We start from the raw sequence: 17,993 nt of genomic DNA, 5'->3' as shown, positions 1-17,993 counted from the left end.
TCTTCCCCACGCTCCGTCCCCGGTACAGGGAGTCAGCATTCCCATGCCAAGCAGTGAAAACATGGTGGCCTTGACACCCAGGTGTTGTCTAGGATTCCAGGCACTCTTGTTTTCTCTGTCCTCTGGGAGCTGTTTATCTCCCTGTTCCCACTCAGCAAGTCGTCTGTTCTCAGCTCTGCTTGATTTCTGAGGGAGTTTGGTCCCTTTTACACCTTTCAGATCAATAAAACATTTGGTCAGTGAAGACCCAAACCACAATATCCCATCCTGTCACCTGTCAGCCATCCTTACCCAGAGCGTAATCACAACAGGAATAAAAACAGGAGAAATGTAACAATCAAATTCAAAATAAATCCACAGCCAGTCATAGAATTTAATTTAATGTTCACTCATTAGCAACAAAACCCAAAGTAGGGAGCCCCCCAGGAATCTTATTGTCCAACCTGGAGGGAGAGAACTCTCTCTCCAACCCCTCACTCAGTTATTTTTCCGTTCTGTTCTGGCTCCACCTGGGACAACATGTACTTGATATTCTCTTCTCCTGAATTAGCGCCGTGAGTTCCAAGTTCCTGGTACATTAGGACAGATGCTTCAAGCAACATATCAAACATGGATGTAAAAGATTCTCTCTTTACCTCTATCCAACTTGTGGACAGTTCTTACTCAGTATTATTTCTCCCAAGCCCTTCATTGTCCCATTATCACTTTAATTTCACTCCCACTTTGCCCATGTCCAGTGTGTTTAATTCTATCCGGATTGTTTTAAAGTCAGTTTCTCTCAGGAGTGTGTGTCAATGTCTTGATGATGTCACAATGGTGTCTCAATCCCCTGGCCACATTAACCATTTCATCTCCTGCTGTGTCTCCAGTAGCTGTGTGTGTTTGGGACCCGGTCTTCAGTCCATTTCACCGTGAACTTCCACGTATAAATTGCAGAACATGTAATAATCCCCATCCGCACACTCCCTCTAGTGTCCGTACAGCATGCTACACATCCTTGACTCTCAGATCATCTCATCACAAGATCCAAGGGTGTGTTGGTCCCGAGATCTTTGCTTATTTCCCTGTTACGGTGTTGATATTTCCAGTCAGGTCTGGGGCTTTCAATTGTGATTTGCTTGAAAAAAAAAGTTAATCATCAAAGGATAGAAATATTGGCAAGAGAAAGTGATCAACGCATTCATCTCATCTACACTTTCCTGACTTTCGCTAGAATGTAGGTGGAAACCAAATTGATATATTCCAGTTAACTACAACCAAGGTGAGTTATTCCAATTCCTTTATTGTCTAGGATTTATTTTTCCAATAATCTTTAAAACAGAAATTAAACACTCCCAACTGATCCCAGCTATTAACATACTCAGCAGCTGGCCGATTAGCTCAGTTGATTAGAGCATGGTGTTAATAACGTCAAGGTCGTGGGTTTGATCCCCATACAGGCTATTCTTTCCTTTATGGGCGGCACGGTTATAATAATAATCTTTATTGTCACAAGTAGGCTTTCATTAACACTGCAATGAAGTTACTGTGAAAAGCCCCTAATCGCCACATTCCAGTGCCTGTTCAGGTACACTGAGGGAGAATTCAGAATGTCCAATTCACCTAACAGCACGATTTTCGGGACTGGTGGGTGGAAACCGGAGCACCCGGAGGAAACCCACGCAGACACAGGGAGAACGTGCTGACTCCACACAGACAGTGACCCAAGCCGGAATCGAACCTGGGACCCTGGCGCTGTGAAGTAACAATGCTACCCACTGTGCTGCCGTGCTGCCCCACAGTGGTTCCGAATCCAGAGGTGGTGATCTTCGGTATGACGAAAGACCCGGGAGCCCAGGAGATGAGAGAAGCCGACGGCCTGGCCTTTACCTCCCTGGTGGCCCGGATCTTACTCGGTTGGAGGGACTCGGAGCCCCCGAAGCCGGGGGTGTGGGTTAGCAACATGGCAGGGTTTCTCAGACTTGAAAAAATGTAATTTGCCTCGTGTGGTATGTTGCAGGGGTTTGCTCGGAGGTGGCAGCCGTTCATTGACTTCTTTGAGAAAAATTAAGTTTTTCGCAGGGGGTGGGGTGGGGCAGGAAAGGGGAGGCATGGGAGAGACGAGTAGGGATTGGAGAACCAATGGAGGGGCAGGCACAGCATGAAATCTTATGACACTAGGCTAAAGTCCAACAGGTCCAACAGGTTTGTTTTGAATCACTAGCTTTCAGAGAGCAGCTCCTTCCTCGGGTGAATGAAGTGGTGGGTTCCAGAAACCCATATTTGGACAAAGTCAATGATGCAGGACGATACTTTGAATGTGAGTGTTTGCAGGTAATTAAGTCTTTCCAGGTCCAAACGGAGCAACTGGAGCGAGGAATAATCAGAGATTCACACAGATCTCAAACCAGGACAGTTGGTAGGATTTTGCAAGCCCAGGCCAGATGGTTGGGGGTGAATGTAATGCGACATGAATCCAAGGTCCCAGGCGCCGATTCCAGAGGTGGCGATCTTTAGAGTGTCGGAAGAGCCAGGAGTCCAGAGGGCAAGAGAGGCTGACGTTTTGGCCTTTGCCTTCCTGGTAGCTGTCATAATATACATCTATGTATGTAATGGAGTGCAGACAGGCAGTGATTGACACACAGGTTGACCAGTAAGCACACAGAACAGAGCAGCCAATCACCAGACAGGACACTACCACTATAAAGCCAGAGGGCACTAGGTTTCCCGCGCTCTCTGGACCCAGCCTCTGAGACAGTCAGAGCTCGTGAGCGTTAGCCAGTGCAAACACCATGCGGTAGCTAGTAAGTCTGGTCAGGCTAGTACTAGGTCTCCAGTTAAGTCAGCATAGTGTTAACCCACAGTTAAACATGTATAGTAGTTAAGGCATTAAATAAAATCGTGTTGCATCTTATCCAGTGTTGGAGGTCTGTCTCTCGCTACACTGCATCAAGTGCAGTCCACGTCGACCCAGCCTGCCTAACACATCAGTAGCCGGAGACTGATTCTGTTAATGTGGAGAGACTCGAAGCCCCCAAAACTAGAGACCTGGGTTAGTGACATGGCTGGGTTTCTCAGTGTCGGGAAAATAAAGTTCACCCTGAGAGGGTTAATGTCAGTGTTCATCCGGAGGTGGCAGCCGTTCGTCGACTTTCTCAGAGAAAATTAAAATGCCAGTAGAGGCACAAATCTAGAAGGGGGGGGGGGGGGGGTTGGGGTTGGCTATTGTTTCATTGTTGGGGGTGCGAAGATCAGCATGGGGATGGAAATGTTTCATGTATCGTGTTTATGTCGCTGTTATCGTCAGGATTATAAAAACTACAAATACTCTAATAAAATGTTTTTTTTAAATGAATCCAAGGTCCCGGTTGAGGCCGTATTCACGTGTGCGGAACTCGGCTACAAGTTTTTGTTCGGGGATTCTGCGTTGTCACGCGTCCTGAAGGCCGCCTTGGAGAACGTTTACCAGGCAGGAATGTTCCCTTCCAGTCCGGGAACACTTCAGCAGTCAAGGGCATTCAGCCTCTGATCTCTGGGTAAGCGTTTTCCAGCCTTTAAGTGAACATGAACCTTTGCAGATTTGGATGGTGTTTCTTCCAATTTAATCCAATTCTTGACTTCCTTATTTAACCATGGATGATGCATTCTTCTCAAAAAGCATTTCCTCACTGGGATAAATCTTTGCTGAGAGTTATTGAGAGTCAGCCACTGCAACACTGATGTTCTAACTTTTAACCCAGTTTCCCAGTTCACCTGAGCCAGCTCTCCCTTCAGAACCTTCGAGATACTTTGATTTACGTTTGAAACACTGGCCTTAGACCGATGCTTGTCACTTTCAAACTGAATGTGCAATTCATGATCATTATGATCATTGTTACGTAAAGGCTCCATCACCATCAGGATATTGATTAATCCTGTCTTGTTTCACATTACCAGGTCTAGGATGACCAGTGCCCTGGTTGGCTCAAGAACGTACGCTCAAAGAAATGTTTTTTTAATCGTTCATGGGATGTGGGCATCACTGGCTGAGCCTGCATCTGTTTCCCAATCCTGAGGGCATTTAAGAGTCAATCACATGGGCGCCACAGCGACACAGTGGTTAGCTCTGCTGCCTCACGGCGCTGAGGACCCGGGTTTTGATCATGGCCTGGGTCACTGTCCATGTGCAATTTGCATATTCTCCCCGTGTCTGCGTGGGTCTCACCCCCACAACACAAAGATGTGCAGAGTAGGTGGATTGGCCGTGCTAAATTGCCCCTTAATTGGAAAAAAAGAATTGGGCACTTTAAATTTTAAAAAGAGTCAACCACATTGCCGTGGATCCGGACTCACATGTAGGCCAGACCAGGTAAGGATGACAGATTTCCTTCCCTAACGGACATTAGTGAACCAGATAGGTTTTTACAACAATCAACAATGGCGTCATAGTTATATTTAGACGTTTAATTCCAGCTTTTTTTATTGAATTCAAATGTTACCATCCGCCACGGTGGTATTCAGACCCGGGTCTCCAGAGCATGACTCTGGTCTCTCGAATAAGAGTCCAGCGACAATACCACTATGTCACTACCTTTCCCAGAAAGACTCTGTGAACCCATTTTCCAGATAAGTTTTGCGAATCAGATTCTCCCATGTATGTCCAAAGACGTGCAGGGTAGGTCAATTGGCCATGCTAAATTGCCCATAGTGTCCAAAAAAGGTCAGGTTCTGTTACGGGGTTAGGGTGGAGGTGTATGGATAGGGTGGAGGTGTGGGCATAGGTAGGGTGCTCTTTCTAAGGGCTGGTGCAGACTCAATGGGACAAATGGGCTTCTTCTGCACTGTAAATTCTATGATTCTATGTAGATTAACACCATCCTTGAAAGAAACGTACGACAATCATCAGGCCTCATGTATTACTTCCTATACACTCTACCTACAGTGTACCCACTCTTAGAAGGGCCATTAAGTATTCCCACAAGAGACCTCACATGTTTAATATTTCTTATCATGACCCAAACTGAATCCACATCCTGATCTTTCAAGCTGAGGTGATCTCTCAGTACTGAACTAACGCCACCCTTAATAGGGGCTGGTTTAGGACAGTAGGCTAAACAGCTGGTTTGTAATGCAGAACAAGGCCAGCAGCGCGGGTTCAATTCCCGTACCAGCCTCCCCGAACAGGTGCCAGAATGTGGCGACTCGGGACTTTTCACAGTAACTTCATTGAAGCCTACTCATGACAATAAGCGATTAGTATTAATAGCAGCGATATGGGTGGCACGGTAGCAGCGGTTAGCACTGTTGTTCGATTCCTGGCTTGGGTCACTGTCTGTGCGGAGTCTGCACGTTCTCCCCATGTCTGCGTGGGTTTCCTCCGGGTGCTCTGGTTTCCTCCCACAAATCCTGAAAGATGTACTTATTAGGTGACTTGGACATTCTGAATTCTCCCTCAGTGTTCCTGAACAGGCGACAAGGGGATTTTCACAGTAACTTTATTGCAGTGTTAATTTGAGCCTACTTGCAAAACTAATAAAGATTATTATTACAATCCTGTCACCTTTTCTCAGCTTCCTGCCATTCCGATTTGTCAACAGCTTTTCAACATTTAGATGTCAGCCTTCGTCACCTTTTGACTAAGTTGCTGTAATGTCTATCAGGACATTAACCTTTATCAGTGCTGACGATTCACCCTTTTGTTTCAAATGCTGCATGTATTTTCGACCCATTTTCAGGGGTTCCATAATCCAATAGGATTTGATGAGAAACCTCTTTACCCAGTGAGTGGTGAGAATGTGGAACTCATTCCCACAGTGAGTGGTTGAGGTGAACAGCATGAATACATTGAAGGGGAAGCTAGATACAGACATGAGGGAGAAAGGAATAGAAGGAGATGATGATGGGGGAGATGGAAAGGGGTGGGCTTTGGCTCATGTGGAGCATTAATACTGACAGAGACCAATTGAGCCGACTGACCTGGCCCTGTGCTGTAGACTCAATGGAACAGAGACAAATGTATTTATTTTAGATCTACCTGTAGTGGTGGGAACAACACTATTTATTATCCAGGATAAAATAAATGTCCTTCATCAGCTTCTGTGGATCATTTCAGTGGAAATGTGCTCTCCCAGGCTCAAAGAGCATCAGCCTACTGGAAGCAAAGTCATGAGACCGGCCAGTCCAGCAGAAAAAAACCCTCTGACCCTCCCACTGCACCAAGTGTCAGAATGAACATAGTTCAGTACTAGATGTGATTAACAGCAGCAATAACAACAGAATCCACCCCTGTCATCACTCGTGAATGTGCTGGTGTCTCTGCAGGTTACATAACAGAGTGAATCTCTTCCCACACATGGAGCAGGGGAACGGTCTCTCACCGGTGTGAACTCGCTGGTGTCTCATCATAGTTGTTGAATGATTGAAACGCTTTCCACACATGGAGCAGATGAATGGTCTCTCCTCAGTGTGAACTCGTCGGTGTGTCAGCAGATTGGATGAATCACTGAATCCCCTCCCACACTGAGAGCAGGTGAATGGCTTTTCCCCACTGTGAACACGCTGGTGTGTCAGCAAGTGGAATAACCGAGAGAATGCTTTCCCACAAACAGTGCAAGTGAATGACCTCTCCCCGGTGTGAACTCGCTGATGTGTCAGCATGTGAGATGAATTACTGAATCCCTTTCCACACACAGAGCAAGTGAACGGCCTTTCCCCAGTGTGAACCCGTTGGTGTTCCAGTAGGTGGGATGACTGAATGAATCTCTTCCCACACTCAGAGCAGATGAACGGTCTCTCCCCAGTGTGGACTCGCTGGTGTCTCTGCAGGGTGGATAAGTCACTGAATCCCTTTCCACACTCCGAGCAAGTGAACGGCTTCTCCCCAGTGTGAACACGCTGGTGTGTCAGCAGGTGGGATAACTGACAAAATCCCTTCCCACATTGAGAGCAGTTGAATGGCCTCTCCCCAGTGTGACTGCGTTGATGGATTTCCAGCTTTGACGGGAAATTGAATCCCTTCCCACAGTCTCCACATTTCCAAGGTTTCTCCATGGTGCAGATGTCTATGCCTCTCCAAATTTGATGATCGGTTTAAGCCTTCTCCACACACACAAGACTGGTACAGTCACTTCCCATTGTGAATGGTGCAATGTTTTTCAGACTGTTTAACTGGTTAAAGTTCTTTTCACAGTTTGTGTTCTGCAACACTCTCACTCGGGTGTGTGTGTGTGTCTCGGTGCTTTTCCAGTCACACTGATGTTTAAAATCTTTGAAGCTGACAGATCAGACAAACATTTCTCCTTCCAGATTCAAAGGCCGATAATTCAGGTCCCAAGGAATCGAGTGACTCTGACAGATCCCAGACGTGACATTTGCGATTTCTTTCAAAGGTGGATAATATTCACCATGCAAAAATTGCGTGACTGTCAGATCTTGATGTGACATCTGGTTTGAGATTTCAGTCTGAAATTCTCCCTTACCAGTATCCTGTAAAATGGATTTACAAAAGTCATCACTGTCAGTACAGAAAAGAAACTGAGAAAAATGTTAGTTTCTATGGAACAATTTTCCTCTCTCATTCCCCAAAGCTGTAAGTCTCCATCCCACACACTCTCTCTCCATTCTCACTCTGCTGTCTCTAATATTAATCCTCCCAATTCTCCTGAAGGTGCTGATTGACAGATCCATGCTCACTGCTTCCTTTCATGGACACAGAGCTGAAAATCTTCTTGCAGGCTGCCAGACATATGTCTATATTACTGGACTAAAAATATACAGACTGGATTCACCTATTTTCCCTTCAGTTGCTGCAAGTCACCAATATCCTCCCAGAATGAGAAAAGAAATGGAAAAGGGAAACATTGATTCTTCCCAAATGTTGCCAGAGGAGGAACTTTTAAACTGTTACTCATTGTCCTACTTCCGATTTGTGACGTCACAGGATAGCCCTGCCGGAATCAGCCAATAGGAACCACTGTTTCGCGGTGACTTCTTCGGGGTCACCTGCGCAGGCCCGGCGCACGGACACGGGGGCGCCGCCCTTGACACCTGCTCGAGATAAGGTTTCCAGGCAACCGGCTGACGCTCTGGCCAGAGCGAGAAGCCGCTCGGTGATTTCCCTTTCTCCCCGCTCGAGACTGCGCATGTCCAAAGGAGAGGGGAAGCTGCGCATGTGCGAGGAGGACCCACCCCTTGACCTTCCTGCTGAGGTCTTGCCCAATGGGAGGACCGGAAGACGCTGGTCCTCCAGTCAATCATGGCGAGGACTTTGAGTGAATGAAGATGGAGCTTCACAATGATTGAAACTTCCTCCTGTCTCCACCATCTGTGAGTAAAACACTTGCTTTTCTCCCCCTTTCCATTTATTTTCTCATTCTGACCTTCAATTGGTTACTTGCAGCAACTGAAGGGAAAGGAAGTGAATCCAGGGAGGGTGCAGACTCTGGAAAGCTTGGCCCAGGTCTCTCTCTTAAATACATTGACATCCTTTGCTCCCTCAGCTTGACACATTTATGTGTCTGGCTAAAATGATGGCCTATTTCCCAATGTCCACAATTAAATGGCTCGTTTCCCCAGGAGATGGCTGACATTTAAGGGGACAGTCAATTAACATCGAACAGAGATATGTCGAGATCTGATTTGGAAGTATATCGCCATCCTTTAATGTCGCTGGGGCAACAGTGGTGTACCTACACTCAAGGACTGCAGTGGTTTAGGAAGGCAACTCACCACTACTTTCTGAAGGGAACTAGGAATGGGCAATATGTGCTTGCCTAACCAATGACACCGACATCACGTAACTTAATTTTTAAAAGTGTTAGATGGTACAGATTAGATATATTATTTATGGTTCTGTAATAAAGTACAGTCATTATTATTTCCAGTTGTGTAATATTGTGCTGTAGCTATGTTATATATTTCCAGTCATCTCTTCCCTCAGAGGGTTGTTCATCTCTGGATTTCTCTTCCAAAGGGACCAGTGGAGTCTGGGGGTCACTGAATATATTCAAGGAAGAGTTGGACAGATTTCTGATTGACATGTGAGCGAAGCGTTATGGGGAACAGGTAGGAAAATGGAGAGAAAGCTAAGATGAGTGATTTCTTCACTCAATTGTCTTTGCCAGCTTTGACAAAGAGTCATCGGACTCGAAACATTAGCTCTTTTCTCTCCCTACAGATGCTGCTAGACTTGCTGAGATTTTTCAGCATTTTCTCTTTCGTTTCAGATTCCAGGATCTGCAGTAATTTGCTTTTCTTCATTCAATGATGTGATTAAGCTTTGGAATTCTCTACCCCAGAGGACTGTGAAGCCTCAGTTATCAAGGCACAGATTGATTGGTTGTGAAGATAGGTAGGGATATGGGGGATAGTGTGGGAAAGTAGTTCTGAGGGAGATCGGCTAATGATCTCATTGAATGGTTGAGCAGGTTCGATGGACCAAATGGCTGGCTGCAGTTCCTATTTGTTATGATCTCTGTGTCCAGGACAGGAAGCAGTGAGCATGAATCTGTCAATCAGCCTGAATCAGCACCTTCAAGAGAATTGGGAGGGTGAATATTAGATACAGCAGAGTGAGAATGGAGGGAGAGTGTGTGGGAAGGAGAGTTACAGATTTTGGGGAATGAGTGAGGAAAAATGTTCCATAGACACTAGAATTGGCTGTTTATGAATTTCTGTCATGTACTGACTGGATGACTTTTGTAAATTGTTCCAGGATATTAGACGGTGAGGAATTACAGACAGAAATCCCAAATGTCACTTCTCTGTCTGACACTCAATTCTTTGAATCTAGAAGGAGAAGTGTTTGCCCGATCTGTTGGCTTCAAAAGATTTTAAACATCAAAGTGACTGGAAAAGCACTGAGACACACACACACCCGTGTGAGAGTGTTCCAGAGCACTAACTGTGGAAAGAGCTTTAACCAGTTACACAGCCTGAAAAAAACCACACCATTCATAGTGGTTGTTCTGTGTGTGGATGAGCCTTCAACTAATTGTCCAACCTGGAGAGACAGAAGGAGACCAAATACATGGGGAAGCGGTGGAAATGTGGGGACTATGGGAAGGGATGCAGATGTCCATCAGAGCTGGAATCTCATCGGTGCTGCTCTCAGTGTGGGAAGGGATTCAGTGAAACATCTACCCTGCGGATACATCAGCAAGTTCACACTGGTGGAGAGGCCATTTATATGCTTGGTGTGTGTGGGAAGAGATTCACTCTGTCATCCATCCTGCTGACGCACCAACATGTTCACGTTGGGCATTACTACTATTTTGGCCACTTTATGAACTTCTTCCTTTGATCTAATGGAATCTTTAATTTTTCTTGTCAGGGGGCAGCACGGTGGCCTAGTGGTTAGCACAACTGCCTCACGGCGCTGAGGTCCCAGGTTCGATCCCGGCTCTGGGTCACTGTCTGTGTGGAGTTTGCACATTCTCCCCGTGTCTGCGTGGGTTTCGCCCCCACAACCCAAAAATGTACAGAGTAGGTGGATTGGCCACGCTAAATTGCCCCTTAATTGGAAAAAATAATTGGGTAATCTAAATTTTTTTTTAAAAATTCTTGTTAGTCACGGTTGCATCACTTTTCCTGTTGGATTTTCGTCCCTTAAAGGAATCTATATTTGATGATAATATGTAATGATTCCTTAAATGGTTGCGATTGCCTGTCCATCATCATACCTTTATTGCAAGTTCCCAATCTACGACAGACACCTTGGCCCTCATACCTTAACAGTTCCTTCTGTGAGAAACACCCAGATAAATCTTCAGTGAATCCCTTTCCAAATTGAGAGCGGGTGAACGACCTCTCCTCAGTGTGAATGCATTGATGAATTTCCAACACACGGAATCTGAATCCCTTCCCACAGTCCCAACATTTCCATGGTTTCTTCATGTTGTGTCTCTTTGTATCTCTCAAGGTGAGCAATTCACTGAAGCCACGTCCACACTGTCATGTGAGGGTACCTTTAAGAAAAGTGAATTTTATCAAATGGCTGCAGTGATGTCACTGTGTGGGTGGAGCTGGGCTGTGATTCTGTCTTTTACTTTCGTTTTGAGCAGGAAGCTGTTTTGTGGCTCTGAGTTTTTTGGTTTTGTTTTCAGTTGGGAGCTGCATTCAAACAAAGAAGGTGTCGTTTTGGTCTCTCTGCATGCTAAAGAATGTCTCCAGACCACTTGATAACTTCAAAGTAATACCTGTTTTCTGTAAGGAATTCAAACCTACAGTTTTGTCGGAAAAAAGGGTGTTTGGCTTATGGATGTTGTTAGGAAAGTTATTAAGGGTTGCCTATAGAGTACTCTATCTTTGGGGCAGTATTTGTTTTGGTAGTTGATAAGATGTTTACTGTGAGTTTATAAAATGTAAACTGAATTCATAGAATAAACATTGTTTTGTTTAAAGATCTTCGTTGCATAACACCTGGAAAGTGGGCCCTTGTGCTCCTCATAACCAGAATCTAATAAAAGGTGTAGGTCAGGCGAACTCTATGATATACTTTGGTGTTCTCTAAACCCTGGCCCATAACAACACACAAAACATGGGTATAGTCTTTCCCCATTGTGAATGGTGCGATGTTTTCTCAGTCAATGCTCTGATGGCATAATGGTTAGCACAGCCTCTTTACAGCACCAGGGACCCAGGTTCAAGTCTGGCTTGTGTTACTGTCTGTGATAAGTTTGCACATTGTCCCTGTGTCTGCATGGGTTTTTTCCGGGTGCTCCAGTTTCCTCCAACAGTCCAAAGATGTGCAGGTTAGGTGGGGTTATGGGGATAGGGTGGGGAGTGGGCCTAGATAGGGTGTTCTTTTAGATGGTCGGTGGAGACTTGATGGGCTGAATGTCCTCTTTCAGCACTGTAAGGATTCAGTGGTTCTATGGTATCAGTTAGGACGGTGAGCCTGACGAATATTAATCATGAGGAAGTGACATTACAATGAGAAAGTGACATCACACATCAGCAAGGTCACCGATATCCTTCAGAGACCAATCAGACCTTGATCGTGCCCCATTTAACCAATCAGGGACTGATCATGGGCTTCTTGGGCCAATCAGAACCACAGGCTACTCCCGATCAAGCGTAGAGGTAATTGCTGGAAAGGGTTAATGAGCTACAATTCTCTGGAGCTCGGTACACAACACAACATGAAGTAAGAGGATAGACTTCAGTCAACAGAACAAGAGACATCACCACAGTGACCCGGAAGTCGAGAGTTGGCGATCCAGAGTGAACTGACTGATCCACTGACTTTGTTAATTATTGTGATTTTGTATAATTAATTTAATAAATTCTGTGACAACATTCTTGTACCCAGAATGGTCTGTAACTAGTCAGGAGCTGCAGGTTCCTTTCAGGGAACTTTCACAACAAATTCTGACGTGTAATTGATTTGAGGATTACAATTGAGATTGGAGCCAAACCCAGATCTTACAATAGGATCGAATTTCACATTCCATTTGGGTATCCTGCACTAACAGTGATGGCTTTTGTAAACTCCTTTTACAGGATATTAGAAGGGGAGGATTTACAGACAGAAATTTCTCACCAAATATCACGTCAAGATGTGAGAGTCACTCGATTCATCGAAGCTGAACATCATCAACCTTTGAATCTAGAATGAGAAATGTTTGTCTGTTCTGCTGAAAGAGATGTTTAAACATCACTCAGTGTACAGACACTGAGACAGGCTCCTACCAGTGAGAGGCATCACTAAAAACAATCCATTTTATATTCTTCAGCTCACCCAAAGGTGGAAATTGCAGCACACATTTCTTCATCTTGTATTTTTTAATGTTTTCTTCACCCGTTAAATGTCCTCGACCTTTGGACGTTTCATTACAGAACTCAGCTCGAAGACATCAAAACTTGAGTCCGGCCTTGCCTGTGGGCCCAGCCAATCCAATTGGCCAATTCAACTTTGCAGCTGCTCAGTCCCAGCTTTGGAAACATCTTCATCTTTCTGTGAGGCCCCGGCCCCATTGACTGTGACACACTGTCTGATTTCCAATCCAATTTACTTAAAGGTCCCAGAAGTCTGACTCCAAATCTTAAATGTTGTTCTGATGTCTAGTCTCTACAAGTGACTCCAGACCCACAATGTGATTGCCTCTTAAAAAGTGGGCAGCACGGAAGCATTGCGGATAGCACAATCGCTTCATAGCTCCAGGGTCCCAGGTTCGATTCCGGCTTGGGTCACTGTCTGTGCGGAGTTTGCACATCCTCCCCGTGTGTGCGTGGGTTTCCTCCGGGTGCTCCGGTTTCCTCCCACAGTCCAAAGGTGTGCAAGTTAGGTGGATTGGACATGATAAATTGCCCTTAGTGTCCAAAATTGCCCTTAGTGTTGGGTGGGGTTACTGGGTTATGGGGATAGGGTGGAGGTGTTAACCTTGGGTGGGGTGCTCTTTCCAGGAGCCGGTGCAGACTCGATGGGCCAAATGGCCTCCTTCTGCACTGTAAATTCTATGATCTATGATCCTGTCAGTAACATTGTTTTGGAACTCACTAGTACCACCACATAGGCAGCCATCAACATGCATCATAAAGATGCCTGAGAGTTTCCTGCCATGGTACCAATAAAGCACGGCAGCTTCTGCCTTCAGCTAGAGTTAACCCGACTTCAACAAAACTGATCTGAGAAGTACCATACACTCTGAAACATCGTTCAAAACATCGACAAACTTATTTAACTTCCAAAGTCTTCCTTTTACATCTGGCACATTTTTAGGAGGTTGCAGAAACACTGCCCCCTTGAGACGATCCCCCAGCACAAACACAGCTTTTATGTTTCTTGGCTCACATTCCCGAGAAAACATCCCGAAAAGGGCCAAAGAAATTTCAGAATGACCTTCCCCACTGTGGGCGAGTCCACTCTGACCTCTTTATCTCCTAAGGGTTCTTCAATTCCCCGAGACACTAGCCTCGCCTTGGCCTTAAAAATTCCATCCAGTTGGATCTCTTCGGTGCTGATCCATCGATGTGATAATGCTGGCTGAATCTTTATTACAAACATGCAGGGGAATGCTTCAGTGAACTCAAGCATCTCAAGGAGTAGTTACAAGAACACACATTTATACACAGTACAATTGCAGCTAGTCAGCTGACAACGCGAAACAGCTCAGGCTGATCAGCTACAGGAACTTCACCCTCTCAAAACATTTTGGAAACAGTAGTTCCAGAGACCCAGGGTAATGCAGTGGGAATCCAGGTTCGGCAGATGGTGAAATTTGAATTCATTTGAAATTTGGAATTAAAAGTCATCGATGACCATGAAGGAATTGTTAATTGTTGTAAAGATCCATCTGGTTCACGAATGTCCTTTAGAGAAGGAAATCTATGGTGCTCCCGAGGTTTCTGTTCCTGTTCCAGTGCCTCCCCATCCTTATTTCGAATGCCTTTTTCAGGCGGGTTAACAGGAGCATTACGGGGTTTGTGTGGGCACACGGGACTCCAAGGGGAGACGGGTGTTCTTGGAGCGGGGCAGGGATGGGGGGGGGGGGGGGGGGGCTGGCGTTGCCCAACCTCTGTGGGTATTATTGGGCTGCCAACGGAGCGATGGTGCAAGTGGGTAATGGACGGGGAGGGGGCGGCATGGAAGAGGCTGGAGATGGCATCCTGTGTGGGTACGAGCCTGGAAGCGCTTGCAACGGCGCCGCTGCCGCTCCCTCCGACGAGGTATACCACGAGCCCGGTGGTGGCAGCTACCCTCAAGATTTGGGGGCAATGGAGGCAGCACAGGGGGGAGGTGGGGGCCTCGATGGGGTCCCCGATACGGGGGAACCACCGGTTTGTGCCGGGGAGAATTGATGGTGGGTTCCTGAGTTGGCACAGGGCAGGTGTCAGGAGGCTGGGGGACCTGTTCATAGAAGGGAAGTTTGCGAGCCTGGGTGAACTGGAAGGGAAGTTCAGGCTCCCCCCGGGGAACACCTTTAGGTACATGTAAGTAAGGGCGTTTGTCAGGCGGCAGGTGGCGGGGTTCCCCCTGCTGCTGCCGCGTGGGGTCCAGGACAGGGTGCTCTCGGGGGTATGGGTTGGAGAGGGGAGGATCTCGGAAGTGTACCAGGTGATGCAGGAGGTAGACGAGGCCTCGGTGGAGGAGCTGAAAGATAAATGGGAGGAGGAGCTGGATGAGGAGATTGAGGAGGGGACGTGGGCGGATGCCCTAGAAAGGGTGAACTCCTCCTCTTTGTGTGCGAGGCTTAGCCTCATACAGTTTAAGGTACTGCATAGGGCTCATATGACCGGGACAAGGATGAGCCGTTTTTTTGGGACCGAGGACAGGTGTATTAGGTGCTCAGGGAACCCAGCAAACCATGTCCACATGTTCTGGGCATGCCCAGCGCTGGGGGAATTTTGGAAGGGTGTAGCAAGGACGGTATCGAGGGTGGTAGGATCCAGGGTCAATCCAGTCTGCGGACTCGCAATATTTGGGGTTGCAGTGGAGCCGGGAGTGCAGGAGGCGAAAGAGGCCGGCATTCTGGCCTTTACATCCCTAGTAGCCCGGCGGAGGATTCTTCTTCAGTGGAAGGATGCGAGGCCCCCAAGCGTGGTCAATGATATGGTGGGGTTTATTAAATTGGAGAGGGTGAACTTTGCCCTAAGGGGGGATCAGTGCAGGAGTTGTTCAGGAGATGGCAACCATTCCTAGATCTCCTGGCAGAACGGTAAAAATAAAAGGTCAGCAGCAGCAGCAACCCGGTGGGGGGGGGGGGGAGGGGGTTGTCTCTTTTGTTTTTGTTTTGGGTTGAATGTCTGTTTTTTGCCAATGACGGGTGTTAATTTCTTCTCTTTTGTATTTACGGCGGGGGGAGGGGGGGTTCTGTTTTTTATTGTTCTTAGAATTTTCTGTTATTGTTTTCTTTTTTGTGAAAATTTGAATAAAAATTATTTTTTTTTAAAAAGAGAAGGAAATCTGCCATGCTGACCTGGTTTGGCCTACTTGGGACTTCAGACCCACAGCAATGTAGTTGCCTCTTAACTGCAGCCACTCAGTTCAAGGGCAATTAGGGATGGGCAACAAATGCGGCTCAGCCAGCGATGCCCACATCTCATGAATGAAAAAACAAGTGGCAGATGTGCAGGTTAATGGTTCTGGTGGAAAATACAGTGAGAGACACACAGCTTTCATAAATATAACCCACTTTACAACGCATCCCAATCATATTAACACTTTCTTCCCCATATCACATTCGATGGGCTGAATGGCCTCCTTCTCCATTCTAATGAATCTATGATTGAAAAGAACAAATTCAGGTGCTGCAGTCTCTCCAACTCACTGAAATCCCTCATCCCTGCTGCCATTCTCATAAATCTCCTCTGCACCCTCTCTGTGAACTTCACATCTTTCCTGAAGTGTGGGGCCCACATATAGGATTCCATTCTAGAGGGATAGAACGACCCTCCTGTGGTACAACTAACAAATACGCTAATACCAGAACAGTTAGATACTGAGGTGGCAGACTTAGGAGAGCAACACAAAGGTCTCATAAGGATCCTACACAGGAAGATTGGTCGGGACACACGGGGGGTGCACTACATTAACTGAACATGATGGAGGTGTGGGTGACAATAAAACACCATCCATATCGACTGAACCCACAGAAAGCAGCTCAGATAGAAGCGGAAATCCAACACATGTTGGAGAATCATTTAATTGAGCCGAGTAGAATAGCTGATGGTCGCCGGCCATGTTTGTACCTAAGCCGGATGGGACAACCGGTTCTGGACAGACTAGTGGAAGACAAATGCCACCAACGAAATGGATTTGTATCCGATTCCCAGGTTGGAGGACTGTATTGATAGGATAGGCAGTGCCTCACTCCTTTCAAAAATCAACCTGTTAAAGGGCTATTGGCAGGTTCCTTAAACCTCCCAAGGGTTAAAGAGATATCTGCCTTTGTGACTCCAAGGGGAGTATATCAGTGTAAAGTATTGCCATTTTGATTTAAAAACACACCAATTATACTTCAGCGACTGATGTACCAAGTGACTGCTCCCGTGCCTAACTGCGTAGTCTATTTGGACAACGTGGTAGTTTACAGTGACACACAGAAGGAGCATGTAGGACACTTTGAGGGGTCATTTAAACAACTGCAGTTGGCCGATTTAGTCATCACTTTGGCCAAAAGCCAGTTTGCCAAAGCTGGGGCAAGTAGTGGGACAGGGGTGAGTGGTGCCCAGAAGAGCCAAGGTAAGGATGTTACTAGATTTCCCCATTCCCAAAACAAAACGGGAGATTATGAGGTTCCTAGGCATGTGCTGGTTCTATAGAAAGTTTGTATTTGACTTCAGTACCACAGCGGTATTTTTGACAAATGTATTGTGGAAACAAGCAAAAATGGTATGTTTAGCAGATGCCAAACAGCGTTTGTAAAACTGAGGGTCGTGCTGGTAAGCAAACCTGATTTTTCGAAACCCTTTGGAATAGCCACAGGTACTAGGGACCTGGGTGCAGGGGCAGTGTTACTACAGGATGGTGAGTCAGGAATAGAGAGGTTGGTGGCATACTTTAAAAATATATATTATGTCTGTGCCAGAGAAACTACTGCACCATTGAGAAGGAAGCTTAGCATTGCTACCAGCCCTTTAGCAATTTGAAGTTCATGTCCGAAACTGTCAGAATGAAACAAATTCCGTCCTGGCTGTAATTGAAGCAGAAACAAGAACAGCAGAATCCAGCCTCCGTAATCACTTGTGAACTTGTTGGTGTCTCAGCAGGTTGGATAACCGAGTGAATCCCTTCCCACACTGAGAGCAGCTGAGCGGCCTTTCCCCAGTGTGAACTCGCTGATGCTTCTGCAGGTTGGATAACAGGGAATCCCTTCCCACACTGAGAGCAGGTGAACGGCCTCTCCCCAGTATGAACTCGCTGATGTGTCTGCAGGGTGGGTGAATCACTGAATCCCTTCCCACACTGAACACAGGTGAACCGCTTCTCCCCAGTATGAATTCGCTGGTGTGACTGCAGGCTGGATAATCACATGAATCCCTTCCAACACTGAGGGCAGGTGAACGGCCTCTCCCCAGTGTGAACTCGCTGGTGT

At 46.4% G+C, this 17,993-nt stretch overlaps 2 protein-coding genes across 3 annotated transcripts in view; one reads left to right on the top strand and one right to left on the bottom strand.

Annotated features, from left to right (window-relative positions):
• Window positions 1–17,993, top strand: part of LOC119951351 (zinc finger protein 229-like) — a 29,395-nt gene that overhangs the window by 5,581 nt on the left and 5,821 nt on the right. Inside the window, exon 1 of one of the 2 annotated variants that reach the window (XM_038774487.1) lies at window positions 17,770–17,789. The exons of the other annotated variant lie outside the window; for it this stretch is intronic. The gene's annotated coding sequence lies outside the window, so the exon portion shown is untranslated. Of the gene's footprint in view, window positions 1–17,769; window positions 17,790–17,993 lie in introns of those variants that run through there. 2 annotated transcript variants of the gene reach the window in all.
• Window positions 365–7,888, bottom strand: LOC119951371 (zinc finger protein 239-like). The gene is made up of 3 exons (XM_038774517.1): window positions 7,746–7,888; window positions 5,993–7,443; window positions 365–1,117 (listed from the first exon to the last, which is right to left on the bottom strand). The coding sequence occupies exon 2, from the start codon at window positions 7,006–7,008 to the stop codon at window positions 6,250–6,252; it is 759 nt and encodes a 252-aa protein (XP_038630445.1). The 5' UTR covers window positions 7,009–7,443; window positions 7,746–7,888; the 3' UTR covers window positions 365–1,117; window positions 5,993–6,249.

The sequence above is a fragment of the Scyliorhinus canicula genome, chromosome 17, assembly GCF_902713615.1.
Source record: "Scyliorhinus canicula chromosome 17, sScyCan1.1, whole genome shotgun sequence".
NCBI classification, from domain to species: domain Eukaryota; kingdom Metazoa; phylum Chordata; class Chondrichthyes; order Carcharhiniformes; family Scyliorhinidae; genus Scyliorhinus; species Scyliorhinus canicula.
Note: the sequence above shows the minus strand (reverse complement) of the source record. Positions and strands in the feature narration are given on the sequence as shown.